Source organism: Penicillium samsonianum (assembly GCF_028829775.1).
Source record: "Penicillium samsonianum strain IBT 33392 chromosome Unknown utg000002l_segment0_segment0, whole genome shotgun sequence".
Classification (NCBI taxonomy): Eukaryota; Fungi; Ascomycota; class Eurotiomycetes; order Eurotiales; family Aspergillaceae; genus Penicillium; species Penicillium samsonianum.
In genome coordinates this window covers 3518876-3546756 of record NW_026643260.1, presented here as the reverse complement: position 1 = coordinate 3546756, position 27881 = coordinate 3518876, and the positions used below count along the sequence as shown (strand labels likewise).

Sequence of the window (27881 nt, the reverse complement as noted above, 5' to 3'; positions counted from 1 at the left end):
AATATATTCCAAGGTCCCGAGGTCTATACAGTACAATTGAAGGGTTTCACAAAAGAATAAAAGATTCGTGAATCGTAGATCTACGTACAAACAAGTACCCTCAGCGAGCCTATATACGACTCATTATACATACAACCACCCACATCTATCAAATCAACGAACCTCCTCCGTCCGCCGCTCCGAATCAACAAGCCAAGATTCCCCACCAGCAGCATGATTACTGCCAGCGGCACTAAGACTAACAGTTGTTTTCTTCAAATCTGGGAGAACGAGGACCGTCTCGCCATGGTTACGGTAGTCGACCTCACAAGGGATCGAGCGACGAGCCGGCGCCATAGAACCAGCAGCATCAGCCGCAGGCGGCGACGTCGGGAGCTGAGGTGCGGATGGGTAGAATGTACGGATCTCAAGACTCGGGAGAAGGAGATGGCCTGGTTTCTGGGGAAGTAGTAGGAGGGTGAAGCGGGTGGATTCGCCGTCGCGCGCGAGGAAGTTGCCCCGGCGGCGACCGCCTATTTGCCACTGGTCTGGATTGGCGTGGATCTCGTAGGAGCATTCGAGGGGTTGGTCGGCGTTTTCGCGGGTCGCTTGGGAACACCAGCGTCGTGTGTGGCGGAGACACAGCTCGGCGGTGATCATCTGGCCGACGGCGGCGTGGGTGGAGGGCCTTGTGTCGGTGGTGGGTTTGGGCTGGAGCTGGAGATCGGCTGTGTGCACGACTTGGATCTCGGGGACGTCAACGGGGATTATGATGCGGCGGGTTGGGATGGTAGGTTGTGCGGGGAGGTGGATGATGGAGTTGTTCTGTTTCATACGTGAGTAAAATAGCTGATTTGAAACGCTCGATTTGGTTCTTACCTTGTGCCACTCCTTGAGCCACTGTCGAACATCCTCGCCTGGTGCCTTCAAAGCTCCGAGCAGATCGTCCCATCGCACAGTCTGATAGGGCAGCATGTTTACCTCTCGAATGAGCCCAATGGCTTCCATGTCATTCGTGGACAGCTGTGCGCGGAAACTGCTGACAATGTGCGATGTGAGCAGCGCTGCGTACTGGCGGAATGGACTGGAGTCAATGGAAGCAGCGAATTGCTTTTCGACTGCATCGAGACACTCATCGTCGACGCATGTGAAGTCAACGCTCAGTTGTAGGCTACGCGGCGTTGATGCGACCGTGGTGCCTTCATTATGGCGAATTTTGTAAAGAAGAGACGCGGGCTGCTTCGGGAAGACATCAAGGGCGACGGGGCCGGTGATGCTGGATTGCACGTCGTAGATGTCTGAGCTGGGTAGACTGCAGTTCATGATACGAAGCGGGATCAGCATGGCCGGACTGATAGTGAAACGCGAGAATAGTAGTTCATCCTTAAAAATGTCCTGCACGTTGACCGATATAGGTAGCGTTGAAACAACACTGAATGATGCCGAAGAAGCGAATCGGCCTTGCTCGGTCTCATAAGCGATCTCTGCTCGCGCTGAGAGGGTCGAAAATGCCTCCTCTACAGTGTATGGGATACGCAGTCGGACGAATGACCGCGCCGGCAATTGCTCAAATTCGATAATGCCCGTATCGTGGTTGGCATCCACGTCGAGCTTGCCATCCACAACCTCTATTTCCGCAAGGCGAAGCCGTAGGCCTGCAGTACCTGGCCGGACACGGATCGTACCACTCTTGATATCATTTCGTCCGCTGTCAAGTTCCAGCTCCAGCGTCCGCATGGCCTGGAGGTTAATAAGGTGCGGTGACACGATCTTCGCCTGCAGGGCTTCGGCCGGAGGGTAGCAATAGATGTAAGGCTGGTTGTCGGTTTCCTCTGAGTCTTCCGTTTCCCGGAAGCCAACTGGAAGGGTGGAGTCTTGCCCGCCGTGGAAGTTAAAGACAAGGTTGCCAGCCCTCATTTCAAGCCGGTCAATGAAGTACTTGCCTTGAAGTGTGGTCTGCATAAAAGTTAGTCACCGGTAGCGGAAGCTATCCTGTAAGTACTCACCGAGCAGTCAATCAATATCTGTGTTGATGATGATTTCACAACGAAATTGGCTGGGCTCTCGATCCAGTGCTCAGAATTCTGAGAGCTATTAGCGCTGACCAGCCGAACCTTGAGATTGTCAATCTCGATCTGCTGGCCCAAAAGAAATCGCAAAGACAATTGGATCTGGAATCCATCCTTGTTGTCGTACAGTCGAATGGCTGGGTCGACACGGAAGTCGGCAAAGAAGTCTGTCAAGGAAGCAGGGATATCCTTTTGAAGAGCACCAGACGCTTCAAACAAATCGCGGACATGTCCTTCTAGCATTTCCTGCTCAGTAGAAGGAATGGAGCCAGCCAAGGACTTTTGCCTGACTGATAATTGCGCCTGCGCATATGTAGCAAATTTGGAAAGCAACCGTATCATCATCCGAACGTAGTCCTCGTTCCGTTTGAGCTCCTTCAAGCACCGCGCGTGGAGTTCCAACATGCTTCCTTCCAGAACAATCCAGTACTTGGAGCCGTAGAAGGGAGCCATCCGATGGAAATAGGAAGCAGCAGACTCGTAATCTTTCTGGCGGTATCGTAAAATAGCGATTTCAGCCAGGGACTGTTCAACAGAGTTGACGCGGTTGGCTGCCATATGATGGCGGATTAAACGGTCTGTGAGATCTTCATAGAGGAACAGGAAGGCGTCTTTTGACTTTAATGCGGCCTTGAGACCAGAAAGCTCGATGCCTACAAGCGACGATTCCTTCTTCTTAGAAGGTGTCTGTGACTCTTCAGTGTCATCGCCGTCCAACGAGATCTCCGCCAGGTCACTTGCCCCAGAACGATGGCGGTCGTCAAAGAGAAGACCGAGATTGCTCCAGTTCTCAGCCCAGCCCCGTCTGCTAGCAATCTCCTCGAGGGACCGCCGAGCCAAAAGAAGCAATTCCGCCCTCCCGGATGACAGTTGTTCAGAGCCAGTCTTCTGCGTCGGAATAGGCGCGGGCTTAGGGTGTTCCATAGTCGATCGCCGCTGCATCAAACCGACACTATCAGATATATCCTGGGTCACTGGCCGGGCAGGTCGGGCACCAGATGAGCCCATGAGGGAACTAGAGCGGCGAGGGACATCGGCACGGGAATCTGCCATCATAACAGCAGCGGCTTCACTCGATTGTGCAACAGCATGAAGAGAGGACTCGGGAAGCATGAGGGTCGGAGTAGAGGTTTGACTCAGGATTTGGAAAGCTGCCGAAAATGCCCACGAAGAGACTAGATTGTTGATAATATCTGTCTTGTCATCATGAACTACCTCTGCCAGACCGCATTCGAGATCATAGCGGAGGGTACGTGCAGCTAAACCGATAAATTCCGTTGCTCTTCCACAAATCTCAGCTAGCAGAATGAGATTTTCGGGCTTCTTGTTTGATTTCACCGCGTTGCCGTCTGCCGCAGGTTCACTGCCGGCAAGTGATGGAGCTCTCGCGGCTCGGAGCAGTAGAGTCAGTTGACGAGAGAAGATGTATGTGCGGAAATCGAAGATGGAGATATCGCTTGCCAGGATCATTTCCCGGTAGGACATCTTGTTGGCATTAAATGGGAAATCCCCCGGCTGAAGCTCCGAAAAGAGAGTCTCGTCATCGTCGTTGTCATCGGAAGACCCAGTCTGCAATGCCTTTTTGGCCATTTCAGCCCAGGTTTTACTGGTGATCGAGAGTGCACCACCGTGTTGGTCACTACTCCCATCGAGCTGGTCCCGGATGGCCGCATCCAAGCCAACAGCTAGCTCATCGTAACCAGCCAGCGCATCTTCGAAGAGGCCCACATTCTCGAACCCCCTAGCAAGACCTTCCTTAAGGATGAAGAACGTGCAGAAGTTCCAGCCAGGCAAACTGCGCTGAGAGTCTTTCTCCTTTATATCCTCCTCATATTGAGCCACACGCAGATCAAACGAAGCTAGAATCCCGTTCTTCATTTTATCAATCAAATCCTCCAATTGCTCGGCCAATTCAGGGGACTTGGTCCCCTGTTTCGGAAGACGCAGTTGGGCCACACGATCCACAGCAGACTTAGACGACCCATTGAAGTCGGCCTTCGCCTTTTCCAGCACTGTAGTTGAACCCCGGCCCCATTTGGAGGAAGGTGTGGCCGCCTTGTCCGCAGCATCACCGTCCGGTACCACATGCAGGATAAGCCACTCAAAGGCATCATGCTTTTCCTGACTAGTAGTTGCGGACTGCGAGCTCTGCGAGCTCTGCGAAGATGCGTTGGCCTTGATCCATTCGCGAACGTTCCGTCGGGCCGTCGTCTTGTAGGTTTCGTTGTCGTCGCATCGGAGGAGGTAAACTTTCAGGTATGGGGTCTGCCGTAGACCGGGGATCTGGTGTCTGCGATGGGCGACGGTGCCATGAACCGTATCGCTCGATGATTTGCGTTCATTTGATTCTTGCGCAGGTGTGAAGCCGATGCGGAGCGACTCGATTGACCGCACGGGGCGGGTTGGCGATTTCCAGTGGAGATTTTTTAGGGGGAGCTTTGCTTCAATCACGGGCTGAATGAGCGGAAATAAGCCCGAAGGATCTGTGTATTCGACTGTGTTGTATGGTCAGCGCAAGCTTCATTCGTCTCAAGCACCTTTGTCGTACCCGTTACATTGCTCGAAGCCTGCGAAGGGTCCATGATTTCCCGGGCGCAATACGGGAAGTGGCCAATTGACTTCAGGACATCTCAAGACTCAAGGTGCATAGGAGCTTTCATGCGCCTGGAGTTAAGGGGAAAAGTCGCGGGGTGAGGGAGACATGCTGTCAACAGCCGCGACGCACGGCCTCGTTCTTTTCCATTTTAGTGCGTATCCCTCGCTGCTTTTAGACTTTGGATCTACAACTGGGCATTTCTTTGTTTTAACTCTTAGATATATTCAGAGAAATATACATAAATATACAAATCTGTATCTATTGTATATCCAACATCTATCTCAACAGAAAACTCTAGGTATCCAAGTATTTACATAGGTAGCCCGGATCTATGCCTGATGACCTCACACCTCAACCTCAAACACCTTCGCTAACACAGCACCACCAACCAGAACAATGCCTACCTGTATAGGCAGTCCAATGCGGCTTGCCACAGAAAAAGGAACCAGGGCCTGATTTTGCGGCCTCACCACCTGTGGGTAGAAGAACCCAGTTGAGGTGACACCCAGCCATGCCATAGACCACGTTAGGCCAAGAGCCCTTTGCCACAGCGGTTTAGGAACTTCCATGCTTGGTCCACTAGACTTTGAAAAGGGTTTCCAAAGCGCTTTGATACCATCTTCGATCATGAGGCCTAGAGGTGCCGTGACGAAGAATAACATGGCACCGGATTCCTGTGCTGGGATTCCCTGCACAATATCGAGCACGAGATGCAGCCCGCCCGAACAAAAGAAAACAACAATGACATTCATGTACCGCTGCACCAAAGACCTTGGCCTTAGACCTAATAGGTCTCGAGTTATGAAGCCGCTGACAGAGGTCAGGGGGTTTTGCAGCAATTGGTGCCAGAATTTCCTACGAGATCGCTGTCAGCATAATATCCCGCATCTCCAAATAATTTGCTGTGAGTGAGCTTACCCCCAGAAGCCCCTTACTGTATCGGCATCCAGCGCTCTTCCATACAATGGAGGGCAATTCTCAGGCGATTCGAGTCCGAGTCCCACGACAATTATCGAAAAGGCACGATGATGGAAGTCGATGAGAATTCGGCTCACCACAAATCCAGCCATGATGTTTGAGATGATACGTTCAATCCATTGTTCGGTTGGTATATCCCACTGAGGTACTGGCGGCAACATCCCACTTTTCTGTTGCTCCAATGCCTGTTGCAATGCAAGAGTAGCAAAGACATCCAGAGCTAGATATTGCCATACAATAATGGCTATTTGGCGAATCAAAAAGCGACCTCGAGGAGGTGTGTTCATATCACGTCGTTTATAATATGCTGGCTGTGGCGGGGCATTTTTTATTTGCCAGGGAGTGTTGATCCCACGAGGGTCAGTAAAAAGCCGAGTCGCGGCATAAATTCGACCGACAAAGCTCTGGCTGCCCCCAGAAGACAAATCATTGCTATCCTTAGGGTTGATGAGTAGCAGATTTAGGCATTGGAAGACGATGGTTACGAATAGGCGACCGCATTCACACCATACGAATCCCGGACCTAGCGCTGTGGCCACCGGTATAGCTCGATATACAATGAAGATAGAGCATGGAATTGACAAATACCGAAAAATAGATCGCTTTGGTGTTGCGATTAGGAGAGTCGCGGGTATAAGGCAATGGGCAGCATAGAGAAACAGAATTTGCAGAATGTTGGAAGAGGCTGACATGGCCCGCATATCCCCAAAGAAAAGGGAAAAACGCCTTTGAACGGGTGTCGATGTTGAGAGTGTGATTTTCTTCAGAAAGGGGCGATCGATTCTTATTTTTCCTGGGATTTGCGTAGAATCTCAATATTGAACGGCGTGGGCCCCTTACGGCAAGCGATAAATACCAAGGCGACAAAATAGATCTATGCTTCTAAAATATTCACATTTTTTCGATATAAAATTGATGCTCTGTTAATCACTATCTGTGTTTTGTTTCATATTTGCCTAAGGTTTCTTGTCAATCAGCCAACCTTTTCGATGATACTAAAACCATTATCAACCCTGTTGAATAGTACAGTGAGAACTACACTGCATGTAACAACATTGAAATTGGAATATCTCTTGCAAAGGCGATACTTGAAGGTATCAAAAAAGTGAATTGTGATGTTGTCTTATCTCTCGATACTCAGAAAGAAGCCTATATTTATAGACTCCTCTTCCTCCTCTAGAAATACAAAAACTCCTCAATTGATGAATATGATCAAAGAGAAACAGAAAGAATAAGAAGAATAAGCAGTGACAACACTGAATGCTAGATTCTCCCAGAGTCTATTAACTAAAAGCAGCCTAAATTAAAATGACTTGCTGCGATACCACATTATGCAAATTGTATACAGAAACTGGTAGTGTAGATGTCAAACTATATTAACGACGCTAATGTCGATTATGTTGGGGTTCGAGATTCTTAGCATATAAGAATTGTATCTCCGTAGTGATTTATAGTATATACTATAAAGCATATTAAATTAGGTTAGCGTTAAAATCCGAACCAGTATAACCCCGTATAGATTAATACCATATACCCCGTTAATTGGATTTGGGAGGATTGGGAGCAGGAATATGCAAAGTACTCCGAGAGCCGAGGGCCGAGAGCCGGAGAGGGAGTATAGGGGAATGACGTAGAGGGAGCAAAGTAGTTTACCGAGCTTAAGCATTGTTTGATCATATTTAGGCTGAAAGAGACGCCAAAAGTAATTGTCTAAACCCCTGCAGGGTTGCAACTAGAACTTCCATCAATCAGCATCGACTCAGTAGCATCAGGATTCCTAGATCCACCCCCCTCGAGGGGCCATAAACAATTACCCTTTGCGTCGCTATTAGCCGAAATATGATGAAGTAATGCTAAAGCTCGATACATTGCTTTGTTCCTAACGCTCAGCAGGAATCTAGGAGGCTGCCAACTTGATACTGATTTATGGAGGTTTTCTCGTCACAACCCTAACTATAGCCTGAGTGCTTCTAACCGTAGCCAGATCAATAAAGGATATCGAATTGAGTACTTGTGATTCGACGGAGATCGAGACTTGAAAAGGAAGAACGAACGAGAGATCTGCCCGCGAGTTACGCGGGGAAGATCTGCCCACAATCCGCCAGCCAGCCCCCACGACATAGAGTGTCTCCCCGGGGGCCGTTGGGGGCTATAAAAGTCAATTGGTGTAATTTTTCTATGCCAACGATTTACGTTGCAATGAAGTCGTCACGATGAGCCCAAATTCTCCGTCTCAGACTACAACATATGAGCGATACATCGATTGAACACACATAAATAGCCAGACTTCCTACTGGGTTGTTCTGATTCTTTCTCATCGACGACATACTGCTGAGTATTCGACAATACTACAAGATCATTCATCTATACAACCTCAAACTCACCAACATGAAGACCACCATCTTTATTACCTCTATTTTTGCTGCCCTTGCGGTCGCCTCTGAAACTTTACATCCAGCTGAGCAGCGCGGGGTCGACATTGGTAATGACTTCGCTCAGCGCTGGCTGGAGCAGGGAGGCAAAACGATCGAGAAACGCTGCAACAACGATGATTTTGCTTTGTGCATTGCTGGCTGTCAGACTGGCTGCGCTGGTTGTCTGCCAGGTTGCGGAGGCAGTTGCATTGCGATCTGCCGTAAGTCTTTGCTAGTACACTCCTATTCAAAACTGCAAGCTAACTCACGATGTCTAGCTGCTTCATGCAGACAGGTTAGCGGACAAGGAGATTGTTGAAGGGTTTCCAATGACTGTGAACGGGTTCCGGAATTGACGACCACTACGTGTGAGGGCTGGGAATATCCTGGCATTTGGTATATGTCACTAGTTTTTCATCTGCTTGTTTAAGCTACTTACACTCCTTTTTTTCCCACTTCTATTGGATCTATATCAATAATTATGGGAAATATATGTTTATTCAAACGGTTCGGGCCATACTTTACGAGCTAAATACTGGAAGTATCGTACATCTGATGATTGTAGTGGGCCTGCTTGTTGCCCCGTCTTCCCTCTTGCTTGCGATGCTAGACCCTATTTATGTATCCTCGCTCTCAAATTGGCTGCGTCATCCTTCAGGATCTGATACTATATCGGTACAGTCAACTCTCCTTTGAACAAACCGCCAACCCTAGAAGCTATAGTATCCCGGGGGGATACATAACTCACGTGGGCCCAGGGTAAAACCAGGTCGCTCTCCGTTTTTCTTTTCTTGTTTCATATCCAGAAGCCGGACTCGGGTGTTCGAAGTTGTGGTTCTGGATACAAGTCTTGATCACGTCCAGGGTGCGGAGATGATCAGCGAGACACTAGCACCGCAGACCGAGGCGACGAAGTTCTGCGACTAGCTGGCCTTGTTGTAGTCATTCGCAAAGGCAGAGCCACCGAGGAGCTAAGACAGAAGATGAGGCATTAGTATGCGGGCATATGCAGGGGAGACATTCGGTGAGCGATGAGTTACAGCGAATGAACTGGGGGTGTTACGGGCAGCAGTCCAACCGGCACTACGGTACAGACCCACCTGATCTTGGATAGACTCTGACGCTTAATCTTCAGACTTCCAGAGGAAGCGCGACAATCTCTCCAATACCGATCAAACTAGCGCATACAGTCAGCCTGAACACCGTATCCATGGATATTCGCCGAGTCCGCCCAGTGTATATAGAAGAGGGCTCCGTCAGGTTAGATTCACACGATCTTAGGCCGATAACTACATAGCCATGACTGACATACGCAAAATATGACAGAAATCTGGCAGTACAATATACAAGAATAGCAGGCCGCTTGTGCGGCCGGGTCAATTATTTTTTTGGTGTTTTTTTATAGTGGTCTGTTGTGATAAATGCGGTAGTCAGGGAGAGGAGGCAATAGGACGGAAAAATAGATGGTAATCATTATTATTGATTATCATAATCAGGTTCTACTTCATTTTAACCGCAATATTGTATATGTGGATTACGTATCAATGTGATGCAATTCTGAAAAGATTGTACGTATGCGTGATTTGTTCAGCCCAGTGAGGCAGTTGGGATAAGGTACAGCCTCCACCCGCGGACACGGCCTTTCTTCGACGCCAATTTAATCACTCAAAACAACCAATCGATAAAGCCGAAAGCTCTGTTAAAATAGTGCCGTTAAGCTAGATCAGGCTCTTTCCCTCGCGATAGAACGCACAGACAGCTCCACGTGCCGAAGCTGCACCGGGTTAATTAGATCCATGGTAGTTTCCTGTTGTCATCTTGAACTAATGCATCTGATCGAAGATCTTTATGGTAATTCCATTGGGTCCATAAATGTCTCAAGGCGTCCGGATGTATCCAAATGAGAAGGTGGTCTTGTTCCTGACAGCTGAGAAGACTCCGAGTCAATAAAAATCGCTCATGGCTAGTTTCCATATAGCGTTCCCAGAAAGATATAAATTACTGCGGTTTGGCGCATATTTTCGAAACGAGCAGTGCATTCCTTTCTTGGTGATTCGCATATTGGAAGATGCCACCACTGGGAATGGCGTTACGTTGGAAGGCTGGCGACGAGGAAAAAGGAGATGCAATCGCCGTGTCTAGTGGAGTGCCGGTAGACACGAGGCAGATCAGCAAGAATATCTCGCATGCAAGTCGCAGATCCATTGACCCCGCATCTGCCATTCCAATAGAATATCGCAGTTTGTATGAACCTCTTTCATGCTTTCTGTGACCTGTCAACTCATGAGGAAATAGGTCTTTTGAAATCGAAGACAGCACAGAAAGAAAACGAAAAGTCAAACTTGACGGCAAGAGAGAAAAAGCGGCTGAAGGTATGACTCAAGTACCACATCTGTGATGAGATTCTAATGACCTTATGTAGATTGGGAAAATGCTGATTGGCATACAATCTCCGCCGAAGAGGTTCAAAAACGACTCGGTGTCGACGCATCAACTGGTTTATCATCGAGTAAAGCAGATGAACGACTTCGAAAATATGGAAGGAACAAAATCTCCCCATTGCCGAATCCGTGGTTCTGGAAGATTGTTGGTTACTTCTTCAAAGGATTCGGATCTATCCTGCTCATCGGCGGAATTCTAGTCTTCATATCTTGGAAGCCGTTGGGTGATCCTCCGGCTGTTGCCAACCTTGCCCTTGGGATAGTGCTTCTTGCAGTCTTTTTTATCCAAGCAGCTTTCAATGGCTGGCAAGATTGGTCTTCTTCGAGAGTTATGGCATCTATCACCGCCATGCTGCCCGAATCGTGCCAGCTTCTGCGTGATGCTTGTCGGGTTGAAGTCAGCGCCACCGATATTGTGCCTGGTGACGCCGTATTTGTCAAGGCTGGAAGTAAAATCCCCGCTGATTTGAGGTTTATTGAAGTTTCTCATGACTTCACTTTGGACCGATCTATTGTGACTGGTAAGTGGACTCAACTGAAATCCAGAGTTCCAGCACTGAAATCCCATAAGGCGAATCGAACCCCATCAAAGGGAGTCCCGACTCAACCTCCGACAACTATCTTGAAACAAGATGTATTGGTCTTCAAGGAACTCACTGTGTTTCTGGCAATGCGACTGGTCTGGTTGTAGCGACTGGTGACTCCACAGTTTTTGGCCGGATTGCCAAACTGGCAGGAGAGCCAGAGACTGGCTTGACCACTATCGAAAAGGAGGTCCTCCGATTTGTCGTCTTGATCTTCGTCATAATGGTGACCTGGATTGTCATTCTTGCGAGTGTTTGGTGGGTCTTGTCCATTGCATATGACGACTAAGTCTAACAACGTCCAGGGGCGGGTGGCTTCGCAAAGCGCATCCGGACTATATCAACGTCGCGGCACTCATCGTCGACTGCGTGAGTGTGGCGATTGCCTACATTCCAGAGGGTCTGCCGATCGCTGTGACAGCTAGTTTGACGATCACCGCAAATTTGATGAAGAAAAATAAAGTTCTCTGCAAGTCTCTCAAGACAGTCGAGACTCTAGGGTCAGTGTCAGTTATTTGCACCGATAAAACAGGAACTCTCACCAGGGTATGTTATGCAATACTTCCTTTTTTTCCCTTTTCCCCCTTATGGATTTTGTGATCATTCTGACTCGTATTTCGACAGAACCGGATGTCGGTCACAGATCACTCTGTGTATACAACAGCCTTCAACGTCTCCCAAGTAGAAGAAAAGATACCAGAAAAGACGGGTGAACCCGCCATTCAGCAGATTCGAGCACTTGCTGCTATTTGCAACGCTGGAGAGTTCGATACCGCCTCGGCAAGCTTACAACTCCACGACCGGCGGATCTTCGGAGATGCTACAGATCAGGCAATACTCAGGTTCTCCCAAGGTCTGGGGTCCGTCTCCGAAGTCCGGCAAGATTGGAAAACGTGCTTTGATCTGGCTTTTGATAGCAAGAACAAGTTCATGATCAAGGCCTTGACTGCCCTGAGTCTTGAAAGTCCCAAGAAATGGCTATCCACAGCGGAGACCACGAGCTTTAATATAGAAAATATGTACGTGGATATCAATCTCAAATGGCGCTCCAAGCTAACCCTTTTCAAAGCCTTTTAACTGTCAAAGGCGCCCCAGATATTTTGATCGATAGATGCACGCAGATTATTGGCCCTGATGGTGAGCCAAAGCCATTCACGGAAGAGACATGCGCAGCGGTCAAACAATTGAAAGATAACTGGTCTTCGGATGGCAAACGAGTCATTCTTCTTGCGCGCAAAGTGATTTCAAGGCCCACCGTTATGGCCGATCCACAGTCTACGGAATACGAAACCCAGATGCTGCGAGAAGCAAAGGCTGATCTGACGCTTGTTGGCCTCCTGGGTATGATTGATCCACCAAGACCCGAGATCCCTGAAGTGATGCGAACCCTGCGTGGCGCACATATTCGAGTCTTCATGGTTAGTCAATTTTGATAAGCATACACTTCTTCATTTTAATAAGGATTTTAGGTGACTGGTGACTTCGGTCTAACTGCCCTGGCAATCGCCCGCCAATGTGGCATCGTTACAACACAGTCCATCCACGATGCATCATCTCTTGAACGATTCCCAAGTACAAATGAGAAGCAGCAAAGTTCATCCAATTCCGCATTGCTTGTCAGTGGAACCGATCTCATGAGTCTAAACGCGCATCAATGGGAACAGCTCTGTCAATACCCCGAAATCGTCTTTTCCCGCACAACGCCAAACCAAAAGATGCGAATCGTCCGAGAGCTACAAGCAAGAGAACAAATTGTCGCCATGACTGGTGACGGTGTCAATGATGCTCCGGCTTTGAAAGCTGCAGATATTGGAATTAGTCTCGCAAGTGGTTCTGACATTGCCATTGAGGCGGCCGATATGGTTTTGCTGGATTCTTTCGCGGCGATCGTTGAAGCCGTCCGCTATGGTCGGGTTGTCTTTGATAACTTGAAGAAAACAATTGCGTATCTGCTCCCGGCAGGCTCATTCTCTGAGTTTTGGCCGGTGTTTACCAATCTCATCTTCGGTATTCCTCAAATTTTGTCTTCGTTCTTGATGATCATCATTTGGTGAGTTTGATATTCCATTTTCACCGCAGGATGGGCCCACTAACAAAACCTCAAGTTGCTTTACAGATTGTGCTGCTGCTATAGCCCTGGCATATGAAACCCCAGAGGCAGATGTCCTGCTTCGCCCACCCCGTCATCCTACCAAGACCCGATTGGTCGATTGGAAGTTAATGTTCCACTCATATGCCTTTATTGGACTGATTGAGACTGTCTGCTCTTTCACAATGGCATTTTGGTATCTCGAACGAAACGGAATTCCCTTCTCTGACCTGTGGTTCAAATTCGGTGAACTCCCACCAGGAGTTGACGAAGATTACTACACTGCCCGTGTGAATGAAGCCAGCTCCATTTACTTCATCAACCTTGTTATCATGTGGGTTATTTTAATCTCCCCCTCTGAGAAAACTACTAACAAAATTCAAGGCAATGGTTTAATTTGATGGCAGTGCGTACTCGTCATCACTCGATTTTCCAGCACCCGCCCGCGTTCAACAAACTCACTCAAAATCTCTCTCTCTTTCCCGCTATGGCCTTTGGTTTGGGAATCGCTGTGATCTGGCTCTACATCCCAAGTCTACAGACTGTTCTCAGCACATCGGGCATCCCGGCTGAACATTATTTCCTTCCGGCTGCTCTGGGGCTTGGGCTTCTGTGTCTAGATGAAGGGAGGAAGGCGGCTGTTCGACGCTGGCCTGGTGGAACTTTGGCTAAAATGGCTTGGTGAAAGACCGCGAGACATTCCATTCAAAACTACAGCAATGTAACTGTTGTGTTGATGATATATTGAGATTGCAATTTGTTCTTGCACTGAAAAACGGATTTTGTGAATGGTTGTTTGGCCTATCAATATTACAAGAGGAACTTCGCTTATATTATGTTGTTCTCGTTCTTCCTTGCCTTTGCTGGCAGCTCTTCTCGGCATATAAGTGGACCATATGCATCAGACTTTACGCCGCGTGACATGGCTTTCCCTTTCCGTTTTAGTGCTCACCCCTTGCCCCCGCTGGCTTCTCAAACTTCAACCACTTCTCCGGCACCTCATATGTCTGTCCTGCTACCGATACATCCGAGAGCCACTGACTAAATTCTCGATACTCCCCCTTCGTCGCGCCCGATTCCGGGCCCAAATCGAAAAACCTCCCATCTTCTGTTCCGAATCCAGATGGCACCATATCAGCAGTAAGCAGATCATTCAGAATAGAAACGCCCCGACGAATCATGGCGTTCATAGTATCGGAGTAACGCTTCGCATAGTCGTCAATAGACTCGCCTTCTCGTCGTATGATATGATTGTGTAGTTCGCTTTGGAGGATAACGGAATCAGGATCGGCGCCCTCGGCGATGAGGCGGTCGCGCTCCTGGCGTGACAAAGCTGCGTAGTCTATAGGAATCTCGTAGACCATGGGCTCGTCGTCCGAGTCGTGAGGAACCCCGTCGTCTCTATGGCCTTGAGCTGCTTCGGAGTGTATCACAGCCGAGCGTTGGTCGAGGATTTTTTGTTCGGACATCGTAGGTACTGCGGTAGTTTCCTTCGGTTTCAAGTCGTCCTGGTCTTTAGGGTTTTCCTGCGAGGAAACTAAGGATACTATAACAGCACGATAGTAGGAAACGGACAGTCCTAAGCACCTGGGCACCAAGGCATGGGTATGAGCTTAGTTATATATGGCTTAGAGAGCCGCTTAGAGGAGGACCGTGCCCGGCGCTCCAAAAGAGGGGGTGGGCAATAATACACAAATGGACAGCCTGATTATTTTATTTAATGGTAAAACTATTAATTGATGGAGTAAAGATTTTAATAATAATAGTTTTTTTAAAGAGAAAAAGCGGAAGTATCATATGAAAAGAGAACTTAGAGTCTTAACTATATAGCAATCGTGCCAAGCCACCAACACCATCTGGTAAAAGCTTCATTTGAACCACCCTAAAATAAGAGATGTATGAGTTTATACTTTTTGCTCACCGGGCATCACCTGATCATTACATAGGCCGGCTGAACTTCCAAGGTTCCAAGGTTGCTCCCGAGGTGCGCGTGTCTTGTAAATTCAAGTCTTCGTTTGTGCATATCACGTGTTCCGCGCTAACCAAAGCAGGCATGGATTTGGCTCCACTTGGGTGGCTCCTATGTGGGTCTCCAATACAACCAGCATGTGCCGTGTTTATTAAGTATTGGACGGTGGTGGGATCCTCCGGGATATGAAGAAATACAAAAGCCTCTCCAGTACAGATATACCCGTACTGAACACCACTATCGATCATGTATGAAAAAATCTGAGTGATCACGGCAGTGACGAGATGAACCCTGAGCGCTATACGTCTTCGTAGTGCCACCTTTGACTCTGCTATTATTGATCTTAAATATGACCGCCGAAATCGATATCAAAATTCACATCGGAGATATTGTTCAACATACGTATAATTATCTCGACTACAATCACTCGTTGGCCTCCATCTCTTACAGCCGATTGATATGAGTGACCTCCAAAATAACCCAGACGCACAATTGCTATACGAAATGGAGCGTTTACAATCACTCGGGGTAGAATCTCTAAATTCCTAGAAAGACATCAACTCCGCATAACTAACCGCTTCTCTACAATCATTTTCCGTGGAGAGACGAGACAGAATAGATCTAATTGGCATAGAAACCGATTCTTCAGAAGAAGTAGTTATAGTGTGTGTGGTATAGCATGTGTGCGATCCTTTTTAACCTCTCATGTGAGGCTCGTAAAAGAAATCCTTTACGAACGTCTTGACCAGCGCCCTAAGCAATACCTAGACTTATTGAACAGGCTGAACACATTTATAATTTCCACAACCTCCAGTATTCTATGCATTCCACCATTAGTCCAAATCAAGGCACATATATTCCCACCAAGGTATTACTCACACAGCAAATCAGAGCACCTGAACATTCCTACCATTCCATGTATCTATCAGCTTTGTTTCCAGAGGGTTATACTCTATTATTTGTGGGTTTCACTCACAAGCCCTTTATTCCGACAATCATTGGGGTCGATAGTGCAAATACCTATTCCACTAGAAGTAGGAGGACAGCGGGCATCGCTCCGTGCTTCAATAGCTTCAACGGAGGCAGCAGCCATTGAGAAACTGGCAGCAAGCCAGGCTATGGCACAAAAAGGCCGCATGTTAGGTGAAATGAAGGTTTTTAGTAGCACACCACTAGCAATAGAAAAGAAGATAAGGTCAAGAAAAGAAATCCACACGCTCTTATAATTTCTACTTTCTACGCTATTTAAGGTTTCTGCGTTATATTTTCTAAAAACAAAAGATCATCCAAAATAAGGTGAGATATGCCTGAAAAAGAAATTAAAGGCAAAGATTGGATTATGGCCTATTGTTGGGTAAAGGGACAAAAGGCGGCATGCAGGTATATGCAAGGGGTTGCGTAGCCCTCAGAATCAATTGGTTGTGTGGCGTGAAAGTCAAAAGTGTCGCCGTTTTGGTCAATAACATCGCGAGCCGGTTCGATCGCATGTAAACCGGCAACCAATTCAGGTACAGTCAGCTAATGAGGCGCTTTGAATTCCACCGCATACGCTGGGACCTGGCGCCCGTCTTCAACGACGTGAACACAGAACTGATCGGCGCGGCAATTCTGTCGTCTTCCAGGACGAGCTTTCTGCTGGCTTTTTGCCCCCCTTTTCCCCCGCCCAGCAACATGCTGTCGTTGGGAATGCAAAGCATCGTCAACATGCAAATTCTCTACGCTCTCTTCTAGAGAGGTGCCTACATGTATGGATTCCATTCGGCCGTGGAGGCAAAATTCTTGCCAAAGCTTCACCGCCCCTCAGAGTCTCGACGATTGTTTCAACAAAGCTGTCTACAGTGTTGTGTTCAAAGCTCCGTAAAGACGCTTCTGAGTAGAGTGGTTTATTTTGAATATTTCTAGCAACATAATTCAGCTGATTGGTCGAAGGAAAAAGACGTCGTGCGGTAAAAGTGGATGTGCTATCCAATTTCTTCCATATCTCCTCCTGGAGTTGAGGAAAATCGAGCCACGGGAGAGTGCGCGTGGGATATAATCGGTCGATTATTTCGTATATTGAATGACGGACAATCTATAAATTCCGGGCATCAGATTTCCCCGCTCTATCGATGTGATCACAGTTACTCCACTCCGTATATAAACCAACATTCATACATCCCAAGGACTTCTGAACAACTATCTCACTCTTCATTTCAAAGATGGACTCAGCTCTTCACGACGCCGCGACTCGATTTATCGAACGCCACCCTGAATCGCAACGCCTGCACAAGCTGTCACTCGAAAGCTTACCAGGAGGAAATACCCGCACTCTGCTGCACACAGCACCATTTCCAGTGTTCATGCGTAAGGGCGAGGGTTCAGAATTGTGGGATGAAGATGGGAACAAGTAAGTACAGTCACTCGCCTGGACCTCGAAAACGTGGGAAATAACACTATTTCCCAGATATCATGATTTAGTCGGCGAGTTATCCGCCGGGCTATATGGACACTCTCATCCGACGCTGCAAAAGGTATTGACAGATACCATTCAGAATGTCGGGTTGAGTCTGGGAGCAACGAATGTCTACGAGCAGCGATATGCGTCGTTGCTGTGTGAGCGGTTTGGACTTGAACGGGTTCGATTTACAAACTCCGGAACAGAAGCAAACATACACTGTCTTGCGGCAGCCAGGAAATTCACCGGCCGGCGTAAGATCATCGTCTTCCGCGGCGCCTACCATGGTAGTGTGCTTTCCTTTGGAGATGGTATCCCGGAAAACAACATCGACCAGGCGGATTGGGTGCTACTACAATACAACGATATCAAAGGTGTCCAGGAAGCCTTTTCCCAGAATGATGATATTGCCGCTGTTATTCTCGAGGGGATCCAGGGGTCTGGCGGGCTTATTTCTGCAGCACTCGAGTTCCTACGAACAATCCGCGAGGAGAGCGAGAAAGCGGGCGCATTGATGATTCTGGATGAGGTGATGACATCTCGGTTGGCACCGGGGGGATTGAAAGATATCCTCGGGATCAGACCAGACCTTATCACTTTGGGCAAGTATCTGGGCGGAGGCTTGCCATTCGGGGCTTTCGGCGGCCGAAGAGATATTATGAATGTTTTCAATCCTCTCACGCCTGGGGCTTTGGTACACTCTGGCACATTCCAGAATAACACTTTGATGTTGCACTCTGGGTATGTGGGACTGTCTGAAGTGTATACGGCTGAAGTTGTTCAGTCGCTCAATGCTCAAGGCGATGACTTGCGTCAACGCTTGCAACGGGTCTTTTCGGGATCTAAGTTCTGCATTACTGGCCAGGGCTCTCTTATGTGCGTTCACGTCACTAAGATAGGACTTCGCGCGGAGCAGATCACTTGTCGAGATGATGTTGCTGCGGTTGAGGCCACGGATCTCAAGCAGCTTTTCTGGTTGGAAATGGTGAATGCAGGGTTCTGGGTGCAGAGTCGAGGAACAATTACCTTGAACATCGCTATGTCTACCACAGCTCTCGATGCGTTTGTTGAAGCTGTTGAGGAGTTTTGCAAGAGATATAGATCCTTGATTGTAGTTTAGTACACGCGTGGTATCACTACAATGAGCCTAAAGAGGGATACATGAAGAAAACAGAAGTTTAAAGAATTCTATTTGGATCTAAATCTAACATGAAAGTGTGTACGGAGTAACATAATGCACATGCACATTAGGCATGTAGGTATAACACTGCATACCCGAGTGGTGGACCGATCTTCGACGCAACTGCAACAGCTCAGAGACAATCGCCATAATGCTCATAGTGGAAAATTACATAAAAGCAAGGAAAATAAGACTCAATCATGCGGATTCTACATAGATAGTCATGCCGCGTCATTATGAACAAAAATAAGAAAAAGACAGAAACCCGACAGTTAGTCCGTCGTATAATAGGGAAGCTTCACTCGCTCAGGAAGAACGCCATAGAAATATATGACCAGAAAAAAAAAAACAAAAGAAAGAAAGAAAAAAGGATGCCCTAAATGCCCATTTCCACAGCCGGCTGTGTATAGCGAGCTTTCACAAATTCAAAGCTGTCCGTGACGCCTTGCCAAATCCCGGGAACGTAGTTTCGAACCCAGGCGCAAATAACGAGAAGAAGAAGAGGAATCTGTAGAAATAGTGTTAGCTGAGTACTAGACTGAAGAAGAAAAGAAGCCGGTGGGCATATTGGTTCACTTACCCAGATGAAGTACAGGTTTCGGTCGCTGCCTAGACCCTTCATTCGTCGAGCCTGTTGCTCTCGGAGATGCTTTTGCTGCTCGCGCGAGATGACATTGCGCCCGATTGTGATGTCTTTGATCTCGTCCTTCTCGACTTGAGCGAGGGAAGCTGAAGCGGAAGCGGAAGCCGAAGCCGAAGCCGAAGCGGCAGCCGCAGCAGCACTGCTCTGGGCCTCGAAGTGTTGGTCGATAGCTGCCTCTGTTGCGGCGCGGAGCAGACTGGACTTCTTCATATCGGACTCATCGGTGGTATCGGGGTGCGGGAACAGCTCATCGTATGAAGGTGGTTGGTTGGGGTTGGGTGCGGATGTGCCCTTCAGGTAATCCCACCAGCCATCCCGAGCAGCAGGTCGGTGAGGGACAAGGTTTGTTATGCGGCGCATCATTCCTTGCCCTTGGTAGTCTTGGAGGGCGGGCATCGCGGGTATCGCGGGCATTGCGGGCATCGGAGGCATCGGAGGGAGGGCCGGGAGATTGGGGAATGCATTAGCCACGCTCTGCTGGAACTGATTGATTTGAAGAGCCAGCTGGTCACGCCACGCAACAAGAGGTGCTGGCGGGGCGAAGCCTTGAGCATCTCCAGGAGCGGCAGCTTGTTCGCTATTGTCCATAATTGGCGGACCGACATCTTGGTGCATACTAGACCGACGAGAAGAGCTGAATTGAAGAGGCTCCGAGTCGGAATCGTCAGTAGTTTCCTCCGAGTCATCCAGATCCTCCGAGTCATCAACAGTATGACCAAGAGATCCAGAGGCGGAAGACACCTCCCACATGGAGCTGAGCGAGGCCGAGCTGCTTTGCCGGCGGCGCGATGTGAGGGATCCAACGCTGCGGGACCGGTAGTGGCGAGATGGAAGCAATGCGGCTTGGTGCGCGGGTAGCGTTGTCGCTAGGTCCGCGGCAGTGAAACCTCGTACGCTGCGAGTGTTGGGATTGGCGCCCGTCAGACGCAACCGGTGGACAATATGAGCATGGCCATTGAGTGCGGCCAGATGCATTGGCGCATTGCCCGTGTTGTCTTGCACATCGGGGTTTGCACCTCGAGCCAAAAGACCCGCAACAAATCTTGTCAGTCCCAATGACGCCGCAAAGTGAAGAAGGCTCTGGCCGGTCGTGCTGCGGGAGTTGTACCGCGGTGGCCGGGGACTGTCATCCAAGTCGATGAATTCCAAGTAGGTCAGCATCTTGGAGTCGAGATCGCCGAGTTTGCCTTGGTTTTCAAGACCTGGTACTTGGCGTTGCTGACCCCCAGAGGAGTTGTTACCCTGCATGTCTGCCTGCATGTTGAAGAACGCGTTTGGATCGCTTCCCATGATCTGTTGCGCTGTGTGGAATGCATCCGCTTGGCTTCCCAATTTCTGACCAAGAATGTTCAGTGCCAAGCGATACATTTGAAGCTCACGATCATCCACGTAGCGGAAGAACAGCTGCTGTTTGGGCATGAGGGGTTGAGACTGTTGGACTTGGCCAAATGTCGGGTGCTCATGTTTGAATACCACAGACACCAATCCCGGTTGAAGAGCGGGAGGGGTCAGACAGTTGAGGCACTTGTCACCCCAGAATGTGGTTGTAGTAGCCAAGGTGTCACCGAAAACAACCTCCATACCGGGATAAAATCCGCTGCCCAACAACGTAACCTCAGTACCTCCTGTGATGGAGCCCTCGGCAGGCACCAACTTGTGGATCACTGATGGCAATCGATTGGGAGTATTGCTGAGAGGAGGCCAAACCTGGCTTGAGGAATTCGCACCAAGTCCCATGGGAACATTTGAATCATGGAAGCCGTTGCGATTCGAGCCACCTGGCGTCCCCGGACGACTGGGATGGGCGGAGTTGGGCGTTGACGCCACTCCTCCCCCGGCCAGGGTATCCAAACTCTGTCGCTGGGCAGGAGTCGGGTTAAAGAATGGATTGTTATCATTGTTCTGGTTGGGAGTGGGCGGGCCATTTCCATATTGACCTGACATGGCGGACGGGTTTACGAATGGCCGTTCAGTTGGTGAAGCGAATCCACGAGCAGCCGCAAGTTGTGCATTGTTCATGGCCGCTGCAGATGACTGAGGTGTCTCGAGTCGCGTCATCGTCAGTTCCGATGGAAGCCTTCCAGAGCTACTGTGTTTGCGTCGTTTGCTCTGTGGCCCTTGGAAATCAGATGGGGATGCTCCTCGAGACAGGCTCCTGGACGTCTGAGGCACATGCCCTCCATTCGTTGAGCCCGGAGCCGCAAATGAACTGGGCGTAAGCTGATATTGTGAATTGAACCTTTGTTGAAGACCCTGCAGATCAGTTGGCGACTGAGGTGCACCGAAAGAATTTTGCCCGTTCTCGGGGGTTTGGCCCGAGGGAAACACTCCAACTCCCGGTACTTGTGTCCCATCTGAGAGAGATGGTGAAGGGCCAGTCGGTGCAGGCGCGGATGGAGCCTGCGTCTTGTGGTCGTCGGTTATCATAATCGAATTGGTGATTGCCTGCGCGACCACGTTGTCCAAGTGATCCTTCACAGTAAATATAACCTGGAATCCGAGCTTCTCGTTTTGGTGTCGGCAATAGCAAGCAATCCGCATCGGCAGTTCCACTTGCATTGATCCTGGTGGGACAGATAATCTATCGCCGTAGCCACCGCTGGAGTTCTTTGCTGGTTCGGTCCATTCCTTGATCTCACTGGTGTTGAAGACAATGACACGCTTCTCTTCATCCTTTTGAAACAATTCATCTTCCTCAGGCTTCCTTTGCTTCTTCCGTGATGCACGTTTCCGTTCTCGCTGTATGCACCCGCTGCAGATCTTCACATCACCTCCGTCCAACGGACGTTCATCGTCCGAGGTTGCTTGGTAGTGATCACCCCTTGTCCGTGCAAATGCCCGCTTGATCTTTTCTCTGTCTTGCATAGCGCTTGTGCATACCAAACTTGTGTACAATTGAAGGGTATCGCGGGTAGGTTCGGTGGCAGGAGGAGCAAGGAATTTGAGTTTCGAGATGGTGTGTGAGGGAAGACGAAGTTTCTTGACGCCGGTAGGTAGCGGGGAGAGGGTCAATCGGATCGGAATTTGAGTCTCAACGCGGGATTTGAGGGAGGTTGGATGCACAGTGAGAACAGGTTGTAGAGAGTGCGCGTTCATTTGAGGTTGGGCCGGGGAGGAAGTGAAGTTGACAGGGAATTGGTATGATGCGGGCGAGCCGAAGTTCATGGCGGGTGATAGCGAGGCGTGGAGGGGTGATTGGCGATTCATGTTGATGCCACCGAAGCTTTCTTCCAGAAGTGACGAAGGAGACTGCCCGCCCCATTGCGGGGCGACTCGATCCATATCTTGAGGGATTGCGGTCGAGTATGGCGACTGGCCGTTGAGTCCAAAACCGAAGAACGGAGACCCGGGGGCATGAACCTGTGATTTGTTAGCAACTCGAAAATCAAGAATGTTGTTCCAAAAGACTTACTGAAGGCACAGCATCGATCGACGCCAGCCCAGCGTGGTTGCTCGAAGGGCTCCAGAGCTGGGATTTCGAGCGCTTTTGGGGTCTCGGGAGTGACCCATTGTCCGTCTTCAATGGACTAGGGCTACTGGCTGCACTTTCAAAATCAAAGGCTGCGTCCATCGCCTTGTTGCTGACCTCCAGATCAGGGTCCATAGAGAAACCACCATCCATAGGAAAAGAAGGATCAATATTGAACGGCGATTCCTCCTTGACTGACGATAATTCCGGGCGCATCCAGTCCTCCGACGGGTAACTATTAGAAACCAAGGGATTCTCACTATGCGCTGCTGAGTTTGTCGAAGCGATCGATGTTTGTCGCAGGTGATTCCGTGGCGATTCGGAGGAAGAACTGCGACCCGAATCATCCGGCGATTCGGCTGGGGAGTCCGCGGCAAGAGTCGACACTTGCCTCAGGGGGTTTTGATCTTGGTATGGCTTCGAAGGCCCCGAGGCGCCATTCGGACGGGAAGTGGTGGCTCGAGCGAATAGGTCGTCAAAATCTCCCCCAGCATTTTCAGTTGACATCTCGAGTTTTGTGGGGTCCAGAAAGTCCATGTCGTCGTCCATGATGATAGGGTCCAGGGCGGAAAACGAGGGCGAAAAGGGGACCTGCGCTGATACCATGCTTCGTTTTTTTTGGTCTCGATTCTTATAAATCGCAGTCGATTTCAGCCGTCAACAGCCACCTTCACAGCAATATGACGATTCGGTCGCGTGTGGAAAGGGAATCTCGCAGGCGGTAGGAATTCAGAGTGTATGACAATCAAGTCTTGTCACGGTTTATACCAGGACCAGTCTCCGATACCATGGCCCTGAGAAAGGTGAGATTTGAAGGTGTCGGGGAAAGTCACTGCCTGGAGGTTATCTGGAGGAAAGGGGAGCGGGAAAACTGTGAGCGCCGATCTAGGCCGGCAGAACCTCAACAAACGTAATCAACGACTTTACTTGAATTTATATAGTAGTGTTGAGATACTAAGTATTGAAGTTATTGAAGTTGTTTGATTTGATTATATGAGTTGAAAAATGATTATATACTTTTCATATACAATTATATGCTTACATCCCAAATCACAGCCCTGGAGGCATTTGTGCCTTAAAAACAGACACCTCAGGCCTCACAAAGCGGTGACCAATACAGTACACACCATACGCCCACCCTTCCCGTATCTTCCATCGCTTTGATTTGCTGTTGATCCTACTTATCCCGTCTGACAGCCGGGAGGGGTCTGACTATCGGTTTGAGGTCTGTTCTACGGAATACGCCTTGGTACTTTGGAAGACTCTGTATGGCCACACAACTTCCTCTCAATTTGTGACACCCGACTTTATTCCTACATGGTAAGGAGCACCCCTCGGACTGATATACTGCGAAAAAGTACTCCGTACATGGAGGACCGGGATAACGTACGGAGGCCTTTGCCAAGCGCACACAGACACTTTGGGTCATCATGTCTCGCAAAGGCAGAGATTGTGGCACCCCGGTTATCGGCTGTGTCCTACCCTCGCTATGTTGGAGTAGCACTGCTTTTGATGGCCTGCAGGACTGGCTATCAGTTGTGGGCGTGTTGCTTGCTGCGGTATCGTATCAACACAATGCAGGTGACACTATGGTGCACTTGAAGGTTGTGATCGTCGGACTCGTCATAGCAAGGGACCCTGAGCAATGTTGTGCTGCGAACACCTCAACACGGTATACGATATACAATCGCGCGAAGCCCACCAACATGTAACCAACGTTGGTAATTGCACCAAGTAGCAAATTGTAGAGGTTAGGTATCTTTTGTATAGTATCTACATACAAAAGGTACATAAACGAAACAACATAGCACTGATTTTTCTCAGCTCTCAAACCTGCTGAAGAAAGAATAAAACAAGCGAAGATCTAATACAAGTCTGGTGCAGTCGATCTACTACTAGGACTAATTCTAAATATATGATACAGAAGTGTCAAGAGTGCCTTAAAAGCACACCTAGATATTATATATAACAGTTCAACCATTCTCTCGCTTTAAGCAAACTTATACTTTTTAATAGGGTAGATAATAAGTAACCGAGACTTCATTTACACCATATATATCTTCCTATATCCATGGATATTCCCTAACTAGTTTGAGGGTTAAGAAAATTGAAGTTATGATCATGTTATGTTTATGTATCTTTTGTATGTAGTTGCAATACAAAAGATACCACTCTCTACAGTTTACTATCTGGTGCAGCTCACCAACACTGGGTACAACATACTCTGTAGATGTTGGTGGGCTTGGCACAATTATGACAGTGGATAGTTAATCTGTCTTCTTCACATGTATACTCCGTAATGTGGAATCGTTTGACTATCCATGAGGATTTCATTAGCCAAAGATATCTGCCCTAGAGGTGAAATGGGCCTGCATATATGGAGATCTAGTTCCTCGCGGGCAATCACACGGCTGAGACTGGCTACGAGTAGATTTAATGTAGACTCACATCGAAACTTCCGGCTAATTACCAGGCTCACGGTCGTTGAATTAATTCGATAAAAGTTCCAATGAGGTCGACTGGTAAAAATCCCCCCAATCTACTCCGCACGGAGTAATTGATCAATGGATGTACGAGGGGTGCGAAAAGCGTCAACTTTGGAATAATGTGATTTCCATGTGAATTGACCAATTTCACGATTTGCTTGCAGTTTTGGCGCCTTTGCAATTAAGACTGCAATTTAGATCTGACAGAAGCGCTGAATATGGGCCCTTCGAGATTTTCATCCTGGACTCCTGGGCCCTATCATGCAGGAACAGACATGAATGCAGGTGGAGTGTCTCAGAATAATTCTCTAAGCGCAGAGGCTAAATGGAATAACCACCTATGGCGTTTGAAGGGGGCAAACGGCCATATCTCTACTCCGCAAGCCTGTGCAATTGTTCAAATGAAGCCGGTTGGATTAAAAAGAAAAAGCTGTTGAAGTTGATAGTGTACAGAGAACATGGGAATATTTTCAACATACCTGTTTCAACATACAACATAGTAGACTACTCTAGACGACCTATCAGAAGGAATTGTGGGATACCAAATTCTCCGAACTTCTGACGTGGAATTTAACGAGGTTTCCCCGAACAAACCCTTCCAAGCTTGGAAAGTTGGAAGAGCGGAGATGTCATCACTTTAAGGGGTTCGATGAAACTCGGACTGTCACAGATAACCGCCTACGATCGACAACCACCAACTACACATAACAGTGTCAAACGTTGGCCCCCCCCCCTTGATTACCCTGATGGAGCATAGCTTAATTACGGTTGTGCGCTAGTGCAGCCTTGGGAACATCCGGCGGTTTAAAGACCACCATGCTTCATCTATCTGTCACCTCCTAGATGCAGATGTCTCGGTCGCTCATAATTCTCCACCTATGGCGTCGAACTTGATGATATCCTCTGTGATATGTATTCCTTGGCAACGGAGTGTTACCGCTTTTGTCGAGGAGCTACAATGCCGGTGAGGAACCTACATATATAAGGCCTTGACATCCGGGCCACTTGATCTTTCTCATCTATCCTTTGCATTCCATTCATTCAAGGTCTAGTACCATTCATTCTCTTTTTGGGTTGATTTCATTGATTGAAATCCCCTTTTCATTCTTTTTCGCCCCCTTTGATACTTCGATCCTTCGATCTAAACGCTGTGCGTTTTATCCCACAACTTCTTCAAGATGTCTATGTCAAAGATTGCGGGTCTCCTGCTTAGCTCGGCCGCCATGGTCGCTGGCCATGGTTACGTGTCCGGTGCTGTTGTTGACGGCACCTACCACGGAGGCTACATCGTCAACACCTACGCCTACATGGACAAGGTGCCCGACAACATTGGATGGTCTGACAAGGCCACCGATCTTGGCTTCGTCGACGGCTCCGGCTACTCTGGCCCCGACATTATCTGCCACAAGGATGCCACTCCTGGTGCGATCTCCGCCGAGGTCAAGGCCGGAGGCAATGTCGAGCTCCAGTGGACTGAGTGGCCCGAGAGCCACCACGGCCCCGTCATCACCTACATGGCTAACTGCAACGGCGACTGCTCCAAGGTCGACAAGACGACCCTCAAGTTCTTCAAGATCGCTGAGGCCGGTTTGATCGACGACAGCAACGTCCCCGGTAAATGGGCAAGTGACGACCTCATTGCCAACAACAACAGCGCCACTGTCACCATCCCCAGCGCCATCGCCGCTGGAAACTACGTTCTCCGTCACGAGATCATCGGCCTGCACTCTGCCGGCGAGGAGAACGGTGCCCAGAACTACCCCCAGTGTATCAACCTGAAGGTCACCGGCGGCGGCAGCGACGCTCCTGACGGCGTCCTCGGCACAGAGCTCTACAAGGCCACCGATCCCGGCATTAAGATCAGCATCTACACCGCGCTCGATTCCTACAAGATCCCCGGTCCCGCTCTGTACACCGGTGCCGCATCCGGCTCTTCATCCGGCGCCTCGACCACCACTGCCGCTGCCACTACCGCGCCTACTGCCAGTGCCTCAACCGTGAGTGCCTCTCCTATCCAAAGCTCCTCTTCGCACCACCTCACCCGCACCCGCACTCGCACTGCCCGTCCCACCTACAGCCCCTCCGGCACCCCTACTCCCTCCACCCCTAGTGGGCCTGGTTCCGAGTCCACCGACGTTTCTTCTACCGTCACTGAGACTGCCACTGCCACTGCTTCTTCTGCTGCTCAGGTTACTGACGAGCCTGCCACACAGACCGCCAGCGACCCCGCCGACAGCGTGACCATCACCACCAGCGCCGGTGGCCAGTCTGCCCAGAGCTCCGCCCCCGCCTCCGGTGGTGACGCCTCCGAGCCCAGTGCCAGCGCTACCGCTACTGCTGCCGCTACCGCTGCCCCCAGCTCTTCCGCCAGCTCCGGCTCCAGCTCCGGTTCCAGCTCTGGATCTTCTTCCTCCGACTCCGGCGACTACAACTCGTACCTCAGCTCCCTGAGCGCCGAGAAGCTCCTCGAAGTTATCCGCTCGACCCTGAAGTGGCTTGTCTCTGACAAGAAGGTGCACGCCCGTGCCCTGGCTTACTGAAAGGTTCGCC

The 27881-nt window shown here is 49.2% G+C and overlaps 8 protein-coding genes across 8 annotated transcripts; 4 read left to right on the top strand and 4 right to left on the bottom strand.

Annotated features, from left to right (window-relative positions):
* Positions 1 to 153: 153 nt before the first annotated feature.
* Positions 154 to 4630, bottom strand: N7471_003230 (putative TMEM1 family protein; the record flags this gene model as incomplete). Its single annotated transcript, XM_057275950.1, has 4 exons — positions 154 to 804; positions 859 to 1935; positions 1986 to 4543; positions 4597 to 4630. The coding sequence occupies 4 exons, from the start codon at positions 4628 to 4630 to the stop codon at positions 154 to 156; spliced, it is 4320 nt and encodes a 1439-aa protein (XP_057140588.1).
* Positions 4631 to 4988: 358 nt separating this feature from the next.
* On the bottom strand, positions 4989 to 6387 carry pyr8 (acetyltransferase pyr8; the record flags this gene model as incomplete). The annotated part of the gene is made up of 2 exons (XM_057275949.1): positions 5563 to 6387; positions 4989 to 5499 (listed from the first exon to the last, which is right to left on the bottom strand). Exons 1-2 carry the CDS (start codon positions 6321 to 6323, stop codon positions 4989 to 4991), a joined length of 1272 nt encoding a protein of 423 aa, XP_057140587.1. The 5' UTR covers positions 6324 to 6387.
* Positions 6388 to 8010: 1623 nt separating this feature from the next.
* On the top strand, positions 8011 to 8392 carry N7471_003228 (uncharacterized protein; the record flags this gene model as incomplete). The annotated part of the gene is made up of 2 exons (XM_057275948.1): positions 8011 to 8257; positions 8328 to 8392. 2 exons carry the CDS (start codon positions 8011 to 8013, stop codon positions 8390 to 8392), a joined length of 312 nt encoding a protein of 103 aa, XP_057140586.1.
* A 1712-nt stretch (positions 8393 to 10104) lies between these two features.
* Positions 10105 to 13835, top strand: N7471_003227 (cation-translocating P-type ATPase; the record flags this gene model as incomplete). The annotated part of the gene is made up of 10 exons (XM_057275947.1): positions 10105 to 10280; positions 10332 to 10408; positions 10459 to 10998; positions 11049 to 11319; positions 11367 to 11607; positions 11686 to 12080; positions 12131 to 12479; positions 12531 to 13111; positions 13167 to 13484; positions 13535 to 13835. The coding sequence occupies 10 exons, from the start codon at positions 10105 to 10107 to the stop codon at positions 13833 to 13835; spliced, it is 3249 nt and encodes a 1082-aa protein (XP_057140585.1).
* A 256-nt stretch (positions 13836 to 14091) lies between these two features.
* Positions 14092 to 14619, bottom strand: N7471_003226 (uncharacterized protein; the record flags this gene model as incomplete). Its single annotated transcript, XM_057275946.1, has 1 exon — positions 14092 to 14619. One exon carries the CDS (start codon positions 14617 to 14619, stop codon positions 14092 to 14094), a length of 528 nt encoding a protein of 175 aa, XP_057140584.1.
* A 2698-nt stretch (positions 14620 to 17317) lies between these two features.
* Positions 17318 to 18673, top strand: N7471_003225 (aspartate aminotransferase family protein; the record flags this gene model as incomplete). Its single annotated transcript, XM_057275945.1, has 2 exons — positions 17318 to 17505; positions 17563 to 18673. The coding sequence occupies 2 exons, from the start codon at positions 17318 to 17320 to the stop codon at positions 18671 to 18673; spliced, it is 1299 nt and encodes a 432-aa protein (XP_057140583.1).
* Positions 18674 to 19100: 427 nt separating this feature from the next.
* N7471_003224 (putative membrane-tethered transcription factor (SPT23)) lies at positions 19101 to 23703 on the bottom strand. The gene is made up of 3 exons (XM_057275944.1): positions 22789 to 23703; positions 19314 to 22736; positions 19101 to 19241 (listed from the first exon to the last, which is right to left on the bottom strand). Exons 1-3 carry the CDS (start codon positions 23449 to 23451, stop codon positions 19110 to 19112), a joined length of 4218 nt encoding a protein of 1405 aa, XP_057140582.1. The 5' UTR covers positions 23452 to 23703; the 3' UTR covers positions 19101 to 19109.
* A 2806-nt stretch (positions 23704 to 26509) lies between these two features.
* N7471_003223 (AA9 family lytic polysaccharide monooxygenase) lies at positions 26510 to 27871 on the top strand (the record flags this gene model as incomplete). The annotated part of the gene is made up of 1 exon (XM_057275943.1): positions 26510 to 27871. One exon carries the CDS (start codon positions 26510 to 26512, stop codon positions 27869 to 27871), a length of 1362 nt encoding a protein of 453 aa, XP_057140581.1.
* Between the last annotated feature and the right edge of the window lie 10 nt (positions 27872 to 27881).

Coding starts and splice junctions, on each gene's coding strand:
- N7471_003224 (XM_057275944.1), bottom strand. CDS start 23,451: ATGGTATCAGCGCAGGTCCCCTTTTCGCCCTCGTTTTCCGCCCTGGAC. Junction 22,737..22,788: donor CGATCGATGCTGTGCCTTCA/GTAAGTCTTTTG, acceptor AACAAATCACAG/GTTCATGCCCCCGGGTCTCC. Junction 19,242..19,313: donor GAAACCTGTACTTCATCTGG/GTAAGTGAACCA, acceptor CTATTTCTACAG/ATTCCTCTTCTTCTTCTCGT.